The sequence below is a fragment of the Lipomyces chichibuensis genome (assembly GCF_038497645.1).
Source record: "Lipomyces chichibuensis strain CBS 12929 unplaced genomic scaffold V1513scaffold_11, whole genome shotgun sequence".
Lineage (NCBI taxonomy): Eukaryota > Fungi > Ascomycota > Lipomycetes > Lipomycetales > Lipomycetaceae > Lipomyces > Lipomyces chichibuensis.
In genome coordinates this window covers 262,660-284,105 of record NW_027117463.1, presented here as the reverse complement: position 1 = coordinate 284,105, position 21,446 = coordinate 262,660, and the positions used below count along the sequence as shown (strand labels likewise).

At 46.7% G+C, this 21,446-nt stretch overlaps 9 protein-coding genes across 9 annotated transcripts; 6 read left to right on the top strand and 3 right to left on the bottom strand.

Moving 5' to 3' along the window:
• The first annotated feature begins 935 nt into the window (after positions 1-935).
• V1513DRAFT_35114 (kinase-like domain-containing protein) lies at positions 936-3,227 on the top strand. The gene is made up of 2 exons (XM_066894722.1): positions 936-1,693; positions 1,745-3,227. The coding sequence occupies exons 1-2, from the start codon at positions 1,102-1,104 to the stop codon at positions 2,950-2,952; spliced, it is 1,800 nt and encodes a 599-aa protein (XP_066754207.1). The 5' UTR covers positions 936-1,101; the 3' UTR covers positions 2,953-3,227.
• Positions 3,228-4,202: 975 nt separating this feature from the next.
• Positions 4,203-6,977, bottom strand: V1513DRAFT_442928 (uncharacterized protein). The gene is made up of 3 exons (XM_066897736.1): positions 5,667-6,977; positions 5,308-5,613; positions 4,203-5,258 (listed from the first exon to the last, which is right to left on the bottom strand). Exons 1-3 carry the CDS (start codon positions 6,802-6,804, stop codon positions 4,402-4,404), a joined length of 2,301 nt encoding a protein of 766 aa, XP_066754206.1. The 5' UTR covers positions 6,805-6,977; the 3' UTR covers positions 4,203-4,401.
• Positions 6,780-8,610, top strand: V1513DRAFT_478760 (uncharacterized protein). The gene is made up of 4 exons (XM_066900282.1): positions 6,780-7,696; positions 7,748-8,222; positions 8,274-8,367; positions 8,424-8,610. Exons 1-4 carry the CDS (start codon positions 7,171-7,173, stop codon positions 8,544-8,546), a joined length of 1,218 nt encoding a protein of 405 aa, XP_066754205.1. The 5' UTR covers positions 6,780-7,170; the 3' UTR covers positions 8,547-8,610.
• Positions 8,611-9,081: 471 nt separating this feature from the next.
• Positions 9,082-10,467, top strand: V1513DRAFT_442923 (ribosomal protein S8e/ribosomal biogenesis NSA2). The gene is made up of 4 exons (XM_066897735.1): positions 9,082-9,193; positions 9,252-9,319; positions 9,382-9,501; positions 9,559-10,467. Exons 1-4 carry the CDS (start codon positions 9,191-9,193, stop codon positions 10,148-10,150), a joined length of 783 nt encoding a protein of 260 aa, XP_066754204.1. The 5' UTR covers positions 9,082-9,190; the 3' UTR covers positions 10,151-10,467.
• Positions 10,468-10,574: 107 nt separating this feature from the next.
• Positions 10,575-12,176, bottom strand: V1513DRAFT_458069 (Cys/Met metabolism PLP-dependent enzyme-domain-containing protein; the record flags this gene model as incomplete). The annotated part of the gene is made up of 6 exons (XM_066899670.1): positions 10,575-10,697; positions 10,737-11,457; positions 11,520-11,729; positions 11,789-11,964; positions 12,029-12,083; positions 12,136-12,176. The coding sequence occupies 6 exons, from the start codon at positions 12,174-12,176 to the stop codon at positions 10,575-10,577; spliced, it is 1,326 nt and encodes a 441-aa protein (XP_066754203.1).
• A 506-nt stretch (positions 12,177-12,682) lies between these two features.
• On the top strand, positions 12,683-14,842 carry V1513DRAFT_442917 (WD40-repeat-containing domain protein). Its single transcript, XM_066897734.1, has 5 exons — positions 12,683-12,830; positions 12,885-13,342; positions 13,388-13,492; positions 13,542-13,637; positions 13,689-14,842. The coding sequence occupies exons 2-5, from the start codon at positions 13,052-13,054 to the stop codon at positions 14,628-14,630; spliced, it is 1,434 nt and encodes a 477-aa protein (XP_066754202.1). The 5' UTR covers positions 12,683-12,830; positions 12,885-13,051; the 3' UTR covers positions 14,631-14,842.
• An 849-nt stretch (positions 14,843-15,691) lies between these two features.
• Positions 15,692-17,636, top strand: V1513DRAFT_442909 (cAMP phosphodiesterases class-II-domain-containing protein). Its single transcript, XM_066897733.1, has one exon. It carries the CDS (start codon positions 15,966-15,968, stop codon positions 17,484-17,486), a length of 1,521 nt encoding a protein of 506 aa, XP_066754201.1. The 5' UTR covers positions 15,692-15,965; the 3' UTR covers positions 17,487-17,636.
• Positions 17,598-18,791, bottom strand: V1513DRAFT_413468 (uncharacterized protein). Its single transcript, XM_066895770.1, has 2 exons — positions 18,345-18,791; positions 17,598-18,286 (listed from the first exon to the last, which is right to left on the bottom strand). Exons 1-2 carry the CDS (start codon positions 18,513-18,515, stop codon positions 17,690-17,692), a joined length of 768 nt encoding a protein of 255 aa, XP_066754200.1. The 5' UTR covers positions 18,516-18,791; the 3' UTR covers positions 17,598-17,689.
• A 1,330-nt stretch (positions 18,792-20,121) lies between these two features.
• On the top strand, positions 20,122-21,427 carry V1513DRAFT_478756 (membrane-associating domain-containing protein). The gene is made up of 2 exons (XM_066900281.1): positions 20,122-20,713; positions 20,767-21,427. Exons 1-2 carry the CDS (start codon positions 20,437-20,439, stop codon positions 21,174-21,176), a joined length of 687 nt encoding a protein of 228 aa, XP_066754199.1. The 5' UTR covers positions 20,122-20,436; the 3' UTR covers positions 21,177-21,427.
• Positions 21,428-21,446: the final 19 nt, after the last annotated feature.

Sequence of the window (21,446 nt, the reverse complement as noted above, 5' to 3'; positions counted from 1 at the left end):
CTCTGTATTCGTGGCTCAGAGATAGTAATAAACCTGCCAGTCGAGACGCGGCACCCGGCAACGGTAAGCAACGGATACGCAGATCTGACTAAACGATACTGAATGACGCAATGTCCGTCCTGGATGTATCGTTGTATGAGTTATCTGCGGGTCATTGTCATTCCAAGGGGCCGCGATGAAGGCGGCGTGCAAACATACTGCGGACGGATGAAGCGATGTCGAATATAGTAGTGTCCATAAAGTCTACTAACCAGAAATGGCGCGCGTTGGGGTGTGCGGATATATTTGAGGGTTTGAGAATCACAAGTCCAATCTACTGTCGCAAGCGTGCCGCAAAAAGAAACGATGATGAAAAGATAAATAAAATAAATAAATAACAGTGCAATTTTTAGAAAGTCTGACAGTTGTGTGTATGTAGCAGGATCAGCGATGACATCATAGACTATCTCCTGCTGTATGGTAAGCGTCAGGTATGTGGCATCGACGCAGAAATTAAATTGCGGAACTGTAGGGGGCCAATTGGGCAGTATTATTAAATTTCATATTTGCGACTCGCCTTCCTCCAACGCGTAGAGAGGGAATATGAAGCTGTAACAGACAATATAGTTTATGTCACTCCACACTAGCCCCGCCAGTCAACCTGAACCTTCTCGCTTTGTCCAAATTACAACCCAACACACGTTGTGCGCTCTCGATAGAGCATCGAAGACGCGTTGCAGACTAATAGACAAGCTTGCATGCGATTTGGTTTCCACTTATGATGGATGAACACGCGTCGTCGTGATGCAGATCGCTATTTTGCGTGGGCCGGAAAACGTGAGCCGAGTGGCGATGGAGCCACATGGGTTAGGGCATTTGTGAGCGATTGGGAGTTGCAGCCGCTCGCTAGGGTGAAGGAACGACAACTATCGTACCTTTTTGTATCTATCACACAACCTTTTGAGGGTGATACCCTTGATTGCTGGCCCCCGTCGTACCAGAGCAAATTCCTCTTCCGGCCACGACCGCTCATCTGCAGCTAAGCTCACATAATATATCTGCGCCGTGCTCTACCTCCACTGCCGACCAACGCGCTCAGCAACAGAAAATATCAAGAGCATAATGCACTCGTCCAGCTCGTCCGTCCTTGCAAAAGTGGCCAGAACCAGGCTAGGGACTGTGCTCGCCGCCCGCATCCAACTCGTCGACGTCCTAGGCATTGGCGCATACGGTGTCGTCTACTCGGCTCTCGACACGTCGACGAAAGTGCCATATGCAGTGAAAGCTCTCTTGCAAGACCCTTCCACCGGCGAACCGTTAGCAAACACCCAAAATGAGGTCCTCCTACGAGAAATAAATCTGCTGTCAAGAGTCCACCACCACCCGAACATCGTGTCGGTCGCGGAAGTCATCAACCGAGACGACGGCCTCTACGTCGTAATGGAATATTGCGCCGAAGGTGACCTCTTCCTTAACATCACAGAGAAGAAGAGATACGTCGGTGACGACGAACTCGCCCGGTCTGTCTTTTTACAACTTGTCGACGCGGTCTATTATTGCCATTCGCTAGGAGTATATCATCGCGATTTGAAGCCAGAAAACGTGCTGGTTGCCAGCGACGGCAACCGGATACTGCTCTCAGACTTTGGTCTTGCTACCGTCGACCGCGTCTCCTACGAGCACGGCTGTGGGTCGAGTTTCTACGTTTCGCCAGGTACGTAATCTGTTTATCTGTCCTCTTCATCGCATCGGCTAATAAGAGTAGAATGCCACCCTGATGCCAATCAGTGCGGATATGACGCGGCGGCGAACGACGTCTGGTCGCTTGGCGTGATTCTAATCAACCTGACATGTGGCCGCAACCCATGGAAGACCGCGACCATGACCGACGACTCGTTCCGCGCATACCTCCGCTCACCTCGCTATCTCCAACGCATCCTTCCCGTGTCTACTGAACTCAATGCGATTCTCGATCGAATGTTCGACACGAACTCTCGGACACGGATAACCCTCGAAGAACTTTATTACGCTGTCGAGAGTTGTTCACGGTTGACGGTGTCGAGCGAAGAGCACCAGCGGCGGCAGCAACAATTCCAGGTGTCACGGAACGTATTTCACAAGACACCGAGCACGCCTGCGAGAACTATTATCGACAAGCATACTGGCACCATGACGCCGGTTACGCCCAGGAGTCCTGCATTCGGCCGAACGACACCGCCGGAAACCCCGCGGAGTAGGAACAACCCGTTCCGAAATCGTCATGCATATGTGTACGGTATGCCGAAAGAGGTACCATCACCGTTTACCGAGAATATTGGCAAGCAGTCACGAGAGAAAAGAGACGGACTTGGTATTACCGTCCCAACGAATGCGATCGCGGCATCAGCGAGATTACAGGAAGCGCTTTGGGAGAGACGACCCACTTCGACCACATCAACCTCGTCAACCACCTCACATACATCAAGGGCATCCACACCCGCATCATCCGTCTCGTCGTCGCCGCGGTCGTCGGCGGATGCATACTATTTTGAACAATTCGCGAACCAGCAACGGTTAGCCGAACCTTTTTCTGACTGCGACATGAACGCGATCTCACAAAGCGTGTACGACGCCTGCGGGTTCCTCGACCGTAAATCGTCCTCATCACTAATTGAATCCGCTTTTTTTGATCCTGTGACATACCAAGTCCCGTCCCCACCACAACAGTTACAACAACGTCAATGCAAAACACCACTAACACCACATACTCCGCCGCGCCGATTATCGATTTCGTCTGCCAAAAAGGCAATGATGTCTCGCGTGTTGCCATCCAAAGCCGCGAAGGTTGCATGCCCAAGGCGCAGGATTATACCGAACGCGATGCCGACCTCAGATTGCTACGGTCTGGATGGATTGCGGGATGAAAATATTTATGTCCCGACGACGGCCACGGTCGAGGATGAGAATAATTGTTTACGTGTCAAGCTATTTTAATTTTTTTATTGAAATTTAATCGTGGAGGATTTCTAGTATGGGTGCTTTACTTGTAAATAGTTTGTATATCCTGGGCCGGTTAGATATGTACACAATAATTTGTTGAGTTGGATTGATTTTTTGGGTACGGATAGGTTTGCATTATTATCATGCATTACTTTAGTTATGGGATAGGTTTGTTTGGGTCATTAAATCTATATCTTTTATCAGCTTGACCGGTGTAATGGTAACTGCACTTCATTTCGTTGGACCCCGTTTCTTCTGACTAATAAGGTATGATACAAGGCGTAAAATCTTATCTGCATTCGTATGTGTGGGTCTGCCTCGGCACTGAATAAAGTTAGGTGCGGACAAAGCGATTTCCTAATCCGGAACCGTGATTACAGCTGATAAAGTTTAGATATTTATTTAAGTTTGGAAACCTGTGGGCCACGTTTCAACCGGGCATGGTGACGAGTTACCGACGCAATAGAAAAATGACACTCCTTTGTGATCGTTAATGATTCTATTTTCACTATGATTTCTGCGCCAGGATTGCTGTGATCGGTCTGATGACCCGGGGTGGTGGTGTGATGATGAGCCGTGGCCGGCGAGTGTGATACCATGGCCTACACTTCCTTCTCTTCCATTCACTTTAGAACTATATTCATTTGCAGCTTGCAGATTTATACTTGTATAAAATTGGTTTTTGAAGACGACAGCAATTTGAACCGGGCCTGCGGACGCGTTGCATGGAACATGGCAGCTGCATGGCCGGTGGTTTATGTGAAAAGGGAAAAAGTCGATCTTGGCATTGCGGTGGTGGCTACTAGGTACTCCACAACTATTTTCTGGTGAAAGGGGGGTTCATATATTTAACGTCCATGAACCAGACGAGATAATCAAATGCAAGCCTTTAAAAGCAAAGTGAGATCTTTTGCACAGAGGAAAACCCATTTCTGATAAGAATTCCGTGCGTGATGAGACGATGCTCTGAATAAGCCTTCTATGAGATTGCTGGATCGTAGTTTGTCTTAATCTACGTGTGCTCTACTCGCCCGAATGACGACGAAGTCAACCGACCCTTCTTATTAGGCGGGAGGTTACTCAACCTTTTGAAATAGTCATAAGAACGAATGCATGATTACTGTAAATGCTTTTCTCGACAGGAAAGGATAAAGTCGGGCTTAACTGAAGGCTCAAGCAATAGGTAATCGTGGAGACGTTGGAATAATCGGATAAGTCCAGGCGAACTTAGGACAATAAATGACTACAATGATCTCGTTCTCTAAATAACTAGCTGTACAAATGGACGAAAGGAACAACAGCGAGTTGGATTGCATGCGCATTCTTATCAGCATAGTGTATTGGCCGGTTAGATATCGTGCATCTGCCCAATTTCTCGGTCGTTTCTCCCCTTTATATTCCCGTGCAAACTAATAGACAAATAATTTACATAATCGAATGCTATTATACACAGAAATTCTCAATCCGCACAAGTCCATTCGCAAATCCGGAAGCAATCCATCCACCAGTCTCCTTTCTCCAATTCCAACTTAAACTCGTGACGCAAACTGTCTCAGGATAAATTAAATACCCGCCCTTTCCTCCCTTACCATTGAACCCAATAACATCAACTTTGTACCCTTCCACGAACCGAAACTTCCTCTCAAGTTCGCTATACTCGAGCTTAAAAAGTCGTGTTTGGGGCCAATCTTTATAAGTGAGCTTCTTCCCTACTAGACTGCGCGCAATCGGATTCCCGACGGTCACAACACCATCAGCACCTCCCGTTGCTGTAAATGGGTGGCATTTTCCGGATGCAATGCACATCACACTAGCTTCGTGTCTTGTGAAAATTATGTCCGTTAATAGGTTTAGGATTGGCGTGATCTTAGTTAGAATGGAATCTTCGACGGTAATAAGTGCGTTCAAAGACGGTACGTAGGTTGTGGCAGACGAGTACCCTTTCGTCCGATAAGCAGCCGCGCGCGAAGATCGAGGATCGCGTGTGTCCAGCGTGCGAGTGTATCCATCTGCTGAGGTTGTTGTTAGGATATGTGGATAATTTGGAGCCGCGGATTCCAGTGTGAGTATAGCGCTTTGATGGACAGGCGAGCAGAATACTGGAGAGGCGTGGACATTGATTGGTGGTGGTTGGTCGTCGTCGTCGTCGTCGTCGTCAAGTTCATCTACAACTGAGAGGTCGAAGGTAGCTAGGAAGCCGTTCGTGCAGCCGACGGCGACGACATGTGGTGTCATCCACGTCACGCACGTAATTGACATTCCTGGAAGCGTTATCTCCTTAGCCGGTGCATCGATTGTTACTGCACAAGTTAGTAAATTTCGTACAATGATTGCAAAATATTAACTTACAGTACTGCACATCCAAAGAGTTAACAACGGGCACAGAAATAACTCTCACTTTTCCATCTTGAAATGCGGCAGCGAGACAGCCTATTGTACTGTCACTTTGCGACTTGGCCTCCGGACACCATCGCAAACTCCACGGCGTTCCCCAGGAATGTAATAAGCACAGCGCCAGTCGAGCGGGCGACGACGTTGGCTGACCAAGATCCATTCTCCAAATTTGTATGACTGAGTCGTACGCTGTCCGGTCAAACATTGACACTGCATATTCGTCTATCTTGGAAACTATCGAAACCGCAACGTATTGTGTATCTACGGTCGTTAGTTAGCGATTTTATTGAGCCTGCACAAGATATAAAACATACTTGAATCGCGCAACGGTGCCCATTGACAGCCAGTTACATAGCCACCCGTGTGTAGCAGGAAGCCTTCGCGTTTGCCGTCCGTAAGATCGCGCAAACTGGCGGATTCGTTCGCTTTGATCGAATATTTCGGTAGTGGCTCATTCATTCCGATTTCAAAAACGAGCTCCTGCTCTCTTGGTGGTAAGAAGAACCGCACTTTCTCTTCTTCTGCTGTCTCCAATTTCTGGAGCGATAAATCTATCTGATTTTCGTCTGCCGGAGGAAATATAGAATCTTCCAGTAATTCTTGTCTTAATCCCGATAATTCATTGACCCACTTATTCCTGTACTCTATACCCTCCATCAACGGTGCATTCCTATTTCCGAAAAACAACGCCATCCGTCCTTCAACGGAATCCTTTGTTTTCCTAGTAGCCTTCCCCCCCCCAAATGTCAGTGCCATTTTCGACTTCTTTGCAGTTTTGCGTTCGGACTTTTGTATTCGAGCTGTTTTCCTGCGCTTAGGAGTTTCGTCCTCTTCTTCGAGATCATATTCAGACTCGTCGTCCTCTCCTTCGATTATATTATCCGCATCAGCATCATCGTCTTCTTCTTGAGGCTCCTTATCAGCGACATACTCGTCGTCCTCGTCGTCGACTTCCTCCACATCTTCGTCGTCATCATCATCACCCTCAATGTACACGACGTCGCTCTTTGGCTTTGACGGACGACGTGGACCTTTCGTGGGATCCTTCGGCGGTCGTCCTCGTCGCCTTGTAAACTGACCAATTGTCGGAGTCAACGATTTCGTACTCTCAACGGCATCATCGTCGCTTTCCGATGATATCTCAATATTTCCCAATTTCGCGTAATCGACATTCCGTCTCGACGACCGCGCAGACCGTCCTGACGATGTGACAATTTCTTCAGGCGCTATCCGAGCTGATGTATACGAACTTGCACTTTCGAAGGTTGATTTCGACGGAGTGAGTTTGCGTACCGGAGAGACATAGTCCAGTGGACGTGGATATTTCCGGGGACGTCCACGGCCGCGTTTGATGGGCTGTTCGAGTTGCGGTGGAGTCGGCGTCGAAGATGTAGCATTGGACTGCTGAGGATCAGGTGGATGTGACTGTGTTGTTACTGGCGTCTCTTCCATTATGTTCTGTTCTCCCCTATTAAATTGTCATAGATCATTTAATCATGCTATGATAATGGCATATTCCTTAAGCCATAGATCCAATTATCCTGTATTCTGCATTATCATTTTGTCGTTGGTTTTCGTGATGGGTTTTGCATTAAGTTCTCGAATGAGTTGACGGGGTTATGTCATCAAGCTCGTTTGACAACTAACCTGTTACATCTCCGCAATTGTGACGATACGCCAGACTTCAGCCACCTTCCAAGCTCGATAGCAAATTGACCGATTTCGTTTAAAACGAAGAGTAACTAGTCAACTAAATACTTCTTATTTTAATTTAGCAAATCTACTGTGTATAAGTTGCAACGCTAATCTGCACGCGTCATGTCCGAAGTCGATCCACCACAACAATCCGATCTCCGAACTTGCTGGATCTGTCTCGGCACATCTAACGACCCTCCACCAGGCGGCAGCACCTCTAATTGGCGACACCCCTGCAAATGCAATCTTACAGCCCACGAATCATGCCTACTCGACTGGATCACCTCATCAAAAGATGCAATGCCCTGTCCACAATGCGGCACAATGATCCATGTCATACAGTCCCAGAGCCTCTCGCTACGGCTACGACGCGGGTTAGAGAGGTTAGCAACGAGAACCGCAAATTCAGCTTTTATTCTTGCGATTGTGGCAGGTGCGACGTCTGCAACGTACACGGCATTGTATGTCCATGGCATGGTGTCTGTGTTTTGTGTTTGTTCGTTAGAGGACAGCTTAAAAGTCATGGGATGGTCAAGGGAGTCTGGGTCTCTGGAGGAGGTAGTGTATTCGAAACTGTTGGCGTATCATAATCGCAAAATTGCTCTGCCGAAAGTGGTAGATGGAATATTTTCGGGATGGTGGTTGCACAGTATGTGAAATTCATAAGTTCGAACCGCGCAGGTATTAACGATGTCGATAGGGCCTTCACTAGTAGCGGCAATTCCCCTTATGCTCGTCATGTCCCGGAGAAACTCAGTCCCAGCGAATGCGGCCGTAAATACAGCACTGGCCATCTCTCTCCGTCGGAAAGTTAGTCCCGGTCTAAACATAGCGGACACAATCATCTACGCATTTCCGGTTTTGCGAATATTGCATGGCGCGTTGTATAGGAGATATATCATTCCCCAACGCTTAAAGTGGGAGCGAGAAGCTCAGACGACTAGCTCAACGTTGTTCGAACCCGAGCCTTTAGACGAAGTGCTCCCGCAGCCTTTGGAAGACGCAGAGGGACCGCAGCAAATTCAAGTTGATGGGGAAATGCAGCCGAATTTGGTGGTGGAGTTGAATGGAAATTTGAGAAGAGGCAATTTGGGTGTTATTGTGAATAATCAGAATATTACCTCCAATTTTATTGGTGCGTTGGTATATCCAGCACTCAGTGGACTGATGGGAGAGTATGTTTTTGCCTTCTGTATAGTATGTACGGGATGCTAATTATTGAATAGCTTATTAGCCAAGGTATTTCCAAAGTTGTCCAAGCGGATTCAAGATCGACTCGTCAGAAGCCTGATCGGTGGCTGCCTGGTAGTGCTTCTAAAGGTAAGTTTCAACTTCTGTCATGACACGGACAGCGGTGCGATGCTGATACATTCTAGGATGTGTTTGACACATACTGTTCGTATGTCTTGTCGAAGCAGGCCAAGACGCGACGAATACTAGACTACCAGGAAGCAGGTCTTCATGACGAAAAAGCATATGCCCGCTGCGATGATGTCTAGAAGGTGGCCGCCGATGTGTTCCTGAATGATTTACTATTGTATTAATATATATCTTAACAATGGATTTGTACAATATTAATCATTTCGTATTGTAAGGGCACAACTGTCCTTATTGTAGTCAGCCATACAGCAGATTTCGGAACAAGAGTCGGTAAACTTCATCCTTGCCAAAACAATCAATTAATGGGACACCGTCTGTCATCTGGCAACAGTCTCGCCAGACCCGATCCGGCACTGGTGTGCTGCAAATTATTTACATGTCTGATATCATGATGTCCAACAATGGTCTAAGCGATTCGTTAACAAAATATGTATATAATGACGAACTCTACTAAATGCTTACGCAATCTCTAGAGAACATCGTCACTTCTGGACTCCGTATCGCCTCAAGCTCAATTTCCATCGGGTTGGGGTACGTAGATCACCTCCATTATTCAATGTAGCAGGACAGATATGCTCATTGCCTCCAACCCTAATCCAAGTTCGTGGGCGAAATTTATGATTTTCTTCGAACAAAAATTTACATGAAAATTCAGTAGTCACGGCAAATAATTCATTGCTCTCTCTCACCATCCGAGCTATAGATATTGGAGAGAGTCATTTGTATATATACTGCGTACTTGGGATAAGAAGGACAGGTCGCAATGGTAAGCTAAGGAGACAATAAAATATTGTGAACTGGCTTTTATGATCTAACTATTTTAGCCGCAAAACGATTACATTGAAGAACATATTAAGAAGCATGGCCGGCGTTTAGATCATGAAGAGCGGAAGTACGTTATTGTTGTGCTACATTTTTAGGGGGAGGATAGTTGTTTCTAACGAAATGGTGTAGACGGAAGCGGGAAGCTAGAGAATCGCATCGGATTTCGAAAGATGCGCAGCGGTTAACGGGATTCCGCGCGAAGATGTTCGCGAAGAAGAGACACGCTGAGAAGATTGAAATGAGGAAAAAGTGCGGTTTGATTTTATGTGTTATAAGCGAATAGGGTGTGCTAATATACCTTCTTAGGATCAAGCAGCATGAGAAGTCGACAGTAAATACGACGACCAGCACGCCTGATGATCCCGATGGATTGCCAGCATACCTTCTTGATCGTCAGAATACCAACCAGGCCAAGGCATTATCGACGTCGATTAAGCAGAAGCGTATGGAGAAGGCGGCGAAATTTGCTGTGCCGTTGCCTAAAGTTCGCGGTATCTCAGAAGAGGAGATGTTCAAGGTTGTCAAAACCGGCAAGTCAAAGCGGAAGAGCTGGAAGCGCATGATTACGAAGCATACGTTCGTTGGTGAGGGATTCACTCGACGGCCGGTCAAGTTCGAGCGGATAATCAGACCGTCCGCGTTGCGACAGAAGAAGGCAAATATCACGCATCCTGAACTCGGGGTAACTGTTCATCTCCCAATTTTGTCCGTCAAGAAGAATCCTCAGAATCCATTATATACTCAGCTTGGTGTTTTGACCAAAGGAACGATCATTGAGGTAAACGTTAGCGAGTTGGGATTGGTTACTGCCGGAGGGAAGGTCGTCTGGGGTAAATACGCGCAGATAACGAATGAGCCTGATAGGGATGGCTGTGTTAATGCCGTGCTTTTGGTGTAAATCCGTGAGTTTTTGTGCTTTATTGAATGGGTTAATAAGTAAGCTAAAGTAACTACGTTATTGTGATGGTTGTAAAACTGATGGTTCGGGTTGGGTTATTTGTTTTCCTTTTCTTAGTATCTAGATGGACATGGTTGGCATCTAAAAAGCATCGTGTTAATTCCTGTCTCAAGTTTTCGATTTCTTGAAAGAACTATTGGGGCGACTCTATTTCTGATGCTTGAATACGATTCGGCATATACTAAAACGGGTTTTAAGCCTGCTGTATTCACATCGTATAAATCTCGAAAGCTCTTGTGACTGCGTGAAAAATAATCTATTCGTTATTCTTCACTTCGACCCAATCGAGGGGTACAGACGCCGCCTCATCGTGATATACCTATACGTCATCTACTGCTCACCATTAATCGCACTAGTGGATGCACTATCTAGCAGCCTCGACGGCCTTGAAGGCTTGCTCGAAGTCGGCAATGATATCATCAATAAACTCAGTACCCACAGCAACTCGAATCAAGTCCGGCTGCAATTTCGTCAGCAAACGAATAACCTAAAGCAAACTAGCAAAACCTTCGAAGAGAATACTTACGCTAACACCAGAGGCCAACTTCTCCTCGTCAGTAAGCTGCTGATGGGTGGTAAAGTGTGGCGCGATGACTAATGTTTTCAAGTCGCCCACATTAGCGAGATTCGAAGCTAGTTTCAATGCGTCGACGACCTGAGCACCGACATTTGAACCGCCAATTGCGCCGAATGAGAGGACTGCACCGAAACCGTTTCTAAGGTATTTCTTTGCGAGTTCATGGGATGGATGGCTTTCGAGACCGGGGTACGAGACCCAGGAGACGTAGGATGACTTTTCGAGATACCGAGCGAGGGCAAGAGCGTTTGAAACGTGGCGATCGAGGCGCAGAGAGAGAGTTTCGATGCCCTGGATCAACAGGAAAGCGGCAAATGGGTTCAATGTAGATCCCAAGTCCCTCAAGATCTCAGCTCGGACACGAGCTGCAAACACATGCTCATTTCCAAAAGCTTCGATGAATTTTATGCCGTGGTAGCCCTCACTTGGCTGGACGAACTTCGGAAATCGGTCACCATGGGCTTTCCAGTCGAACTTGCCTCCATCAACGACGACACCGCCAATAGTGGTGCCGTGGCCGCCGATCCACTTGGTAGCAGAATGAACAACAATGTCTGCGCCATGATCGAATGGACGCACGAGGTATCCAGCCGCACCGAAAGTATTGTCGACAACAAGCGGAATACCCGTTCGGTGTGCTAATTCGGCGATCTTCTCGAAGTCGGGAATGCTAAACTGCCGTTAATATCGGAGTATGTCAAACAAAGCATCTATAGGATATATAGAGCTTACTTATACTGAGGATTTCCTATGCTCTCAACATAAATAGCCTTCGTTTTATCATCGATGAGAGCCTCGAAATCTTCGGGCTTATCACCTTTCACAAATCTGGTCTCAATTCCAAATCCAGCGAGGAAGACCTTGAACTGATTGTAAGTGCCACCATAAAGGTACGACGTCGAAACAATGTTATCTCCAGAATTTGCAAGTGCAGAAATAGTCCTGTATACCGTTAGGGATATCTCGAAGAGTTGGCTTCCAGCTAGCGGGAATTTACATACATGAACTGGGCCGCTTGTCCGGAGCTAGCAGCAACAGCCGAAACTCCACCTTCAAGTGCGGCTATTCGCTTCTCAAACACGTCCACGGTCGGGTTTCCGATGCGGGAATAGATATTTCCGGCTTCCTGTAGACCGAAAAGTCTGGCGGCATGCGCGGAATCGTTGAAGACAAATGACTGACCGATATTTGTCAGTAATGAAGTCAAACTTCCATGAACCAATAATAAATGATTTACATACGGTGCTGGCATAGATAGGGACCGCACGGGCATTAGTTTCAGGATCAGGTTTCTGACTATTGAAGCATCAGCTAACCAAAGAAGACAACGCGATGTAGACGAACGAACCCAGCATGGATCTGTAAAGTATCAAAGTGAGAAGCAGGCATTGGGCTATATACAATCAACAATGAAGCGGAATAGTATGGCCTTGGAAAGTTAGACGATGTAGCAGATCATAGTATGGCAGTGTGCAGCGTTTTATATCAGACATGTCGGTTGCGTAGTCACATCATAGGCGAGCTCATGCGCCGAGTCATTTTCCAAGGTGAACCGGCCCAAGGGCGGGACTTGGGCCCCGTATTTTCCAACGCTCGACATACAAGCCTAATCACGGCCACGCGACAACGCAAACCTATCCCAGAATCTATCCTCCACCAAAATTGCACAATTTCAACGACTTTGGTCTACCGTTAGTGAGGACCAATACACCGCATTGCTGGCTGTCAGTTTGCTTCATTGATGAGCTAGGGAGCCACTTCGCGTGGCTGAGACTGAAAAGCTACGGCGTCAGGGGTAGGTGGAGTGGATGTTAAACCGATGTCGCGATTCGCAACTGCAATTGCTTCAGCGAGCGTCGAACTTTATTTGATGCTCTTTCTCTTTCCATCTCGCAAATGCACGTAATATTATTGCTATAAAATACAGCTATGCAAGATATTCCGTATACCAATGGGAACTGTAGAGTAAGCACCGATTATAGCCTGTATGAATTCAGACGTGGACATTAAGAAACACGTCGAGAAATGACACTATACACATTGGCAACGAACCCTCACCCTAGAAGTGTCATGCCTTGTCGTCTAACATTCGGCTAGGAAATTATAATTTCATATTCGGTGATCATCGTTCCATTTAAACCGACCTCAATATTGCAAATTGGTTGATGAGCGATAGATACTGTTGACTTGACATCCGGAGTGAATTTTTCAGTTCGTTTGTCCGAATCGAGGTTCCATCGATCTTCAGTCTCATTTCTTCATCCATGAGCAGCTACACACGAACCGACGAGGCCTACGGGTCGAGCAGCTACCATAAACGATCTCGGAATATATATACACAGCAAGGCGGATATAATCAACGATCACAGCAATCCGTTCAGTTTAACTATGACTACGAAGAAGGACAGTCTCATCAACCGCAACAGCGCAAGGTTGGACACCGGCGGACGGTGGATTATACTGGTACTGTGGCACGATGGCGTCATAAGCGGGTTGTATGCCCATATTCGAAGGAGCCTGGTGTAGTACGACCTAAAAAGGATTACATTATTGATGTAAGTCACTCGATATATGTGCAGAATTAAATTAATTTGGCCCAGGTATTTCCTCCCTCCGCGTTTTGCGACAATCCTATAAGCAGTACGACAGTGAAATTTGTGCATTCAAGCGTTAATAAAGTGCGGCATCCTGTCAACTTAGTTCGTGTATGTTCTATCAAACTCCAGATGGTTCACCAAATTCTGACGTTTGTAGTGGACACCTGAAGGAAGAAGATTGCTGGGAGCGAGTAGCAGTGGAGAATTCACATTATGGAATGGCATGAGTTTTAACTTTGAGACTATTATGCAGGCGTGTATTTTCGGTCTAGTCGAGAGATATAGGTGAGCTAATCGGCTTTAGGCACATGATCAAGCTATTCGTGCCGGAGAATGGTCACATAACGCCGACTGGTTTCTCTCTGGAGACCAGGAAGGTATCGTAAAATACTGGCAGCCAAATATGAATAACGTCAAGGTTTTGGCGGCGCATAGGGAAGCCGTCCGAGATTTGTCATTTTCGCCTACCGATGCGAAATTTGTGACGGCGAGCGATGATAGTACTCTCAAGATTTGGAACTTCAACGAGGGCCAGGAAGAACGGACATTGACGGGCCACGGATGGGATGTGAAATGCGTGCATTGGCATCCAACAAAGGGGCTGATAGTGAGTGGATCAAAGGATAATCTGGTCAAGCTCTGGGACCCGCGAACTGGGAAATGTTTAACTACATTACACGGTCACAAGAATACGATCACACGAGCCCAGTTTCAACCTACGAGAGGTGACTTACTGGCGACTTCAGCGCGAGATCAAACAGCTAGAATATTTGATATCAGAATGATGCGAGATATTGCGGTGCTTAGAGGTCCAAGTTGCGATGTTACAACGCTGGCCTGGCATCCGATTCATCACTCGTTATTGGCGACGGGCGATTTTAATGGTGCAATTCATTTCTATTTGCTAGACACATATCAATCTGGTTCGACTGCATCGCTATCATCCGCAGCTGTGTCGACTGGAGGAAGTTCAACTTCGCAAACTGCGTCCGTGGCCCAAACAGCCAGATCCTTCGAACCGGTACAATCTGTTCCATATGCGCACGAGAGCGCGATATGGTCTATGGAGTTTCATCCTATGGGGCATATTCTATGTACAGGATCCAATGACAAGTTTACGCGATTTTGGTGTAGAGCGAGACCGGGAGATAGTGCTGCATTTAAGGACGGATATCACCTTGGGAATGAGAATCCTCAAGGTTCGAACTATGGTGCGGACAGACACGGACATGGAGGCGGACATTGATGTCAATATTAATAACGTGTAAGATGGTTTGTATTTTAGAGCTCTTATGGTTGAATGCATGCAACAACCCTCAGATGCTGTCGAAGATTACTGTGACTTTTACTATTAGAAGAAACTGAATACTATGATATTAGTCAGAGCGAAAGGAATGTTGAGCGCCGTCTTGTTGTTAGATGAGGATTTATTAGTCCAATAACTTATTTCATGGCCAAACAAGTAATAGGATAATTTTGTATGGGTTCGATATTCTGACAAATATTGAGACCCCTGTAGCGTCCTACAGACCAAAGCTTCGTTGAACCGGTCCAAAACAAAATCCAGCACCTGCTACTAGTGCCTTTCGCTAAGACTTGGCTCGTTCTTCTCGAAGTGTTCTATAAGTGCGCTATACCATATAGGGACTAGTGTATTTGGCAACGTGAGCGGGGTTAATACCGAATACGGCTAGACCTGAAATCCTGGGTAGTACAGAGTTTTTAGAGCAAACGCCAGTTACCAAACGTTCGACTCGTTCACAACAAAACGGGGGCCCTCGCCTGACTTCAAATGCTATTCACACAGCACTAAACACCATTCTCCACGCGTAAACACGGACCAAAACAAGAGTTGCCGCCACCTCCGCAACCGGAGTGTATTCCGACAGTTGATACCAGGGACTCTCGATCTCAATCCGCTACTCGCCATTGTTCACGGCCCCGGCAGTGCCACGACAGCAGTCCTGAATAATACTTTGTTTCGAACTCATTAGTGAGGTAGTTGGCAGGTGAGTTCGTGATTGTGACGTCGTCATACATGGTCTCTCAGCTTGATATTAATAAGTGCAATTCCAGACAGAATCCTGCGCCTGAAAGTTCTACACTGCAGAACATACGACTCAATTGATTACTTCACAACGCATACAAATATCTGTTATCGATATCTACCCTCCCACTGCGACGCCGAGACACCGTTTCCTCACTCAGGAGCCGCACCGTCTGCGTCAAACGATCCAAAGATAGACCCTGATTTCGGTATCTTAGTATTCAATCTGATCCGTCGATAAAGTCGGTGAGTCAGATCAAACGACTCCAGAATATCTCCTCCACAACAGTGACCTCCAAAACTCTGGCGCCGAATGCGAATGAACCGCCCGCCTTTGAGGTGATCGTTCTGGTTAGTTTATAATTCATTCCCCGGCGTCCACTTAGATTTTTTGTGGCAGAAAAGGCATTCTGACGACCTACACAGGGCACTTCTGGTGGGCCATTTGAATATGGAGTCTCTGGCTACCTTATCAAATCTAACGCTGAGCCGTGGGCAAAGAACACACTGGTCGCGATCGATGCGGGCACATACATGTCTGGCGTACTGCAAGCGCTGCGGCCTGCAACATCTCCGTCGGCAATTTCGCCTGCTCAGCAACAGCTTGGGACTGGACTATTACCTTATGTTTCGCCACTAAGCAATGCCGCATACGTTGTGAGGGAGCTAGTGGCCGCTGTTTGTATCACGCATGCCCATTTAGATCATCTGGCTGGCTTTGTGATAAACAGTGGCTGTTTCTCAACTGAGAATCCCAAGAAGCTGGCTGGGTTGCCATCGGTTGTAGACGGAGTGCTCAAGCATATTTTCAATAACGTTATATGGCCCAATATGTCTAACGAAGGCGATGATCCAATAGGCATGGTCACATTGCACCGATTTGGTTATTCTGTTGACACGACAGCCGATAACGACGAACTGGTGGGTGTTATTGAGGATTCTTTCGATGACGAAGACGGTTACGAGACCATTGCCAACGGCCTCGATATTCGGGCGTACCGAGTCTCGCATGGGTGTGTGCACGATACAGGCAAGGCTCCGAAAGCATACGAATCGAGTGCTTATTTTGTGCGAGATAAGAGTTCTGGCAAAGAGATTCTTATATTTGGCGACGTTGAGCCAGATTCGGTTTCAATGGACCCACATAATCGCACAGTGTGGATTGCTGCAGCTCAAAAGTTCGGGAGAGATAAATTGTCGGCCATATTCATTGAGTGCTCGTACGCGTCGGTGCAGCCTGAACACTCGTTGTTCGGTCATTTGTCTCCGCCGTATTTAATACAGGAACTGAAAATGTTCGCCAGCTTTTTGCGGTGTCCGCGGCCGTCGGAGGGGCCGTCGACAGCGCCCAACTCGGCGCCCAACTCGTTGACATCGCAGTCATCATTTTTGGGTGGACCTGGCTTGACTGCGTTTGGCAACTATTCGTTTTTCGGCGAGTCAACAGGCGCGACCTCTTCTAATGTCTTTCCATTCTCGTTAAAGCAACAGGTGCTTCTTCTTCAGCAGCAGCAGCAGCAGCAGCAGCAGCAGCAGCAGCAGCAGCAGCAACCACAACAACAACCACAACAACCACAACAGCCATATCACCACCCGTACAGACTCCACCCACATCCGCATTATCACCATCACAGCAGACATAAATATATGCAGCAATATTCACCCACCTCGAGCAGACGCACTTCCGCGTCCAGTATCGAAAGTAGTGGGAGCGTTGGCTCGAATCCGTACATGCAGCCCAATGATGATCAGCTTTTGCCGTCCATACAATATCAGCCGGTGCAGCGCAGGCGAAGCTTGGTACCGACATCGCAACAGTCGCGCCAGGGCGGCGTGGGACCGCTATCCGGTCTCGTAGTCGTGATCACGCATGTCAAGAGCCTAACTGACTACGAGGAACTTGTGACTGCCAATACAGTCCCAGGTGCAAATGCGGAAATTCGGCAGGCAGAAAGCATGATATTATCAGAATTAGAGGAATTATTGGCAAATGAGGATGACCTTGCCGGCCTACGATTTATACTCGCAAAGTCTGGACAAAGTATAGTTATATAGGCTTGATACAGTTGATGAGTGGATTTGTAGATTCCTGTTTTGCTGTTTGGGAAGGAGTTTCGGGATTGCTCTGTTGGTTTGTTTTGTTAAGTTAGCTACGTTTCAGTGGTATCTAATATTTTGTAAAATCTATTTTACGTCATATAGTACAAAACACCGTATTCAGACATCATTACTCTATGCAGAACGCCATTGTTGTTGTCCTAAACCGCGGTATAAGGCTTAGTTCTTCCCTCATAAGAAGGCTCGTCATACGGACTAGGGTACTCAGCCATCTCATACTGCTCGCCATACCGCGACCCTCCGTTTGCGGTATGGTAGGTGTAGCCGGCGCCACCATCAACTCTACTGTCATAGTCTGCTGCACTAAACGGATTATCATCTTCGTCGCGGGCAAACCCTCTTCCACTTGTATCGCTGGCAAACCCAGCCACGGCGCCCGCCTCTTCGACACGGTTAATGACAGTGTCCCTCCGGTATTCAATAAACACCCTAACGACCATCACCAAGCTCACAGTGAATACCACCCACTGTATCAAGCTAAACCATATCACAGCCTTCTGATACGAATTTATGGTCGAGCATTTTGTGGCGCCAGTATCGTTTCCGTCCATGCCGCCGGGGAATTCCCCGTTACATCGCAGTGGGCCGAAGTAAAGTGCGGTCGACGCTATGAAGACGCAGAACCACCATAATGTTACTAGACATTCTAGGACGAGAACGGCTGTTATGTTGTGTAGGCGGGTGAGCAGTTGTGGTGTTAGGACTTGGTAAAGGATATTGACTATTGTGACTGCGCACTTATCATTTTTATGTCAGCGGTGACTTCGTACGGAATTAGGAGGGACGTATACGTACGAGGAATATCGTGAAGCCATAGATGGCCTGGTAGTAGTGCGATCCGAGCCAGCCGGACAATCCGACTAGGATAATATCTAGTAGGGTTTGACCGATTCGTAGACTGAAGATGACGGGGATTTTGGCGACGGTGCTCAGACAGCCTGATAGCCTGGAACTGTCACCAGCCATTGTTCAAAAAAAAAAAGTTGCGAGTTCGTGTATTGTGTGGTTTGTTGGATCGAGATGTTGTCAGCGAGGATTCGACGAAGTTGTCACAGAAGGATGCCGCGGAGAGATATTGAAATACAGTACCTGATCTAAGCACCGCGAAAGAAAGCAATCATTTACTACTCGATACTACTCAATTTTTCTGGCTATTTTTATATCATCCCCGTTCTTGCAAACCGTAACTGTAAAGTACGAAAGAGAAATCAGCGAACAGTGTAATGCAAACTCATGAGAAGAAAGCTGATGAGGGGCGGTGCATGAACGCGATGGCTAATGGCTGTGCTAGTTGACGTCAACTTTAATGGCCTGCGCCACACAGCTGTCAGCTTATTTATGACGACGACGCGTCACGTGCTGCATGTGAAGTTGTAATCAGTTATACCATATTTTAACATATTGTAGATGAATCTGTATATTCGGGATACTTGACAATTTCTGAATTCTGATTAGGTGCAATCGCGTAGGATACTATGTGTTCATGCATTGGTTAATCGTAATACCGATCGAAGACTCTGTTACCATGACATTGCAGTGCGATTAAGCGACCATTATCTACAAATTATTACTCAACAATATAAATCGGTTAAATGATGGTCTGTTTTCAGGCTGTTCTATTTCGTGATCTGACTGACTAAAATTATCAAGAGAATAATTTATGTGGTGCCTCCGATATTTATTTTCTAGTCGCATACTTTGAGAACGCAGATTGCTAAGCATCCTTTCTGGCGGCGTTAATATCAGTCAATTGGAAAGTTGTTATCAGAATCTCAGTAATCTTCTATCATTCCAAACGAGAAGGACATGCATGTATAAATCTGTTGCAGTAACACTTGGTCGTTATGGTCGACCACTACCTTCAGCACCGAGCAATGAGCAAGGTATATATATGATCAAGCACCACAGGTTGTCTTTAAGTCACCAATTTGTTAATTGAGTGTAGCCACGTTAAATACTAGAAGATAATAATGTTCAGCTGCCAAAGAAACTCCGACATTAATCAAACCTGTGTATAGAATTGCTCATTTGGCAAATGGGACATCTGCAAAACATGAATCTGACATTATTGGCTTAGATTTCACATCACCAAACCAAAAAGATGCAACCAACGGCTATCGGAACAGCCGATAAAATAAAATTTCATTCTCGGCTATAGTTAAGCGTATATGCAGTTTATTGCGCATTTCCGCGTACTGTGCATTAATCGTTGGCGGAGAAGCAGAAACGCGAAATATGCAGGTCCAGTCACACTGTGCATGTATTGAGGATCTAGAGTTTTCTAGCGCTCACTAGCCTAGCCACGTGACACGTGAGTCGTCTCACTTGACTCATCTGCAAAGCGGAGATTTCTCAAAATATCTGCGTGCAACAAGTGTGACTCGACAGCCTAATCACAAATTGAAGCACACAGCCAACCAAGCGCAAACCCAAAGAATATAAATTATTATTATTAAATAAGACTGTTGCCTGCCAATGTGTTGTGCTGTTCAGTGTTCATAATAAATAAATAAATATAATAATAATTAGCGTGTGCTGTTGTTAGTTTGCTGGCTTTCTTAATACACTGGCAAATGGATCGGGGCAGGGCATCGCCGTTGTACCGGCCAAGTATTTGCCCAGGCGATCGATGACGCACATGAGGCGCTCAATATCATTTTAATGGTTAGTCGGGTGTTGTCGTGACGACGCCAGCTCCAGCTGCAAAGCTGCACCGCTTTCACGCTTTCACCCTTCCTTCTTCGAACGGTGCTCCGCGTGCTAAGTTCATTTGAGCTACTTGTCACATCTGTGCTGTCTTATATTGACCCTTCTCCCCTGTTATCTTGCTTGTTCTTCTTCTCGCTCTGGCTCTTCATCCTCTTTCTGTATCTCTGTATCTGTCGACATGCCCTTCTCATTCCGCAGTCTGACGGTATTGCAATATCTGCGCATCGCGCAAGTCGTGCTTGCCATAGTCTGTCTCGGCCTAGCTGCCGAAACAGTCAGCGTCTCCAGCAACGATGCTGGCTATCTTATCTTCGTGTCAGTATGGACATTCCTAGCACTCGCCTTCCTTGTTTTCGCCCCAATCTACTGGACTAGAGGTATCTTCCACAGGCTTGCGCCGCTTGGTGTTGAGCTTCTGACAAATGTTTTCTGGTTTACTGCATTTATTGTCATGGGTAAGTTTGTCCTAAATTAGACCTTTTTTCTGACCACTATCTAACCGCACCAGCGGCGATCTATGGCCCCGGTTCCTGCAGCTGGTACCGCGACTACAACGACAACAACTACTACCCACGCTATTACCCTTATTATAGCTATCGCTCTAGCCGCTACAAAACCGCCTGTCAAACTAGCAAGGCCGCGATCGCCTTCGCGGCAATAAACTGGCTCCTTTTCATCTTCACCACCGTACTAATGACTGCCGCGTTGTTCGGGCTGCGATTTAGTCGCACTCATGCCGCCGCTGGGCCCAGTGACGTCGAGAGTGCCACCCCTGGTGTGCAGACCGATGCAGCACTGGGTGAGAAGGCGACTGGTGAAGATGCGCCGGTTGGAGAAACTGCTGTCCCGGCATACAGTGCACCGACAGAGACTCCTGCCGTCGCCGACGCGACTGTCGTGTCGGAGAAGCCAGTTTGAGAAATGTTTAGTTACTGTGCTTTGATTTGATTTGATTCGATTTTTTTTTAATTTGACATTAATTTTTATTTCAGCTACGTCAACGTTAATGGCATGTCAAATTCCGTATATTCCGGGTGTAATAATTAATAATTTGAATGATATACCTATAATTAGTCGGGTGTCATGGTAATTTGTATTTTTATCCATTCAATCTAAACTGTCGCGAGTGATACATATACTGTAGTACGAAAATGCACTATTGAGCTTAACGCTGTAAGGTACATTTAA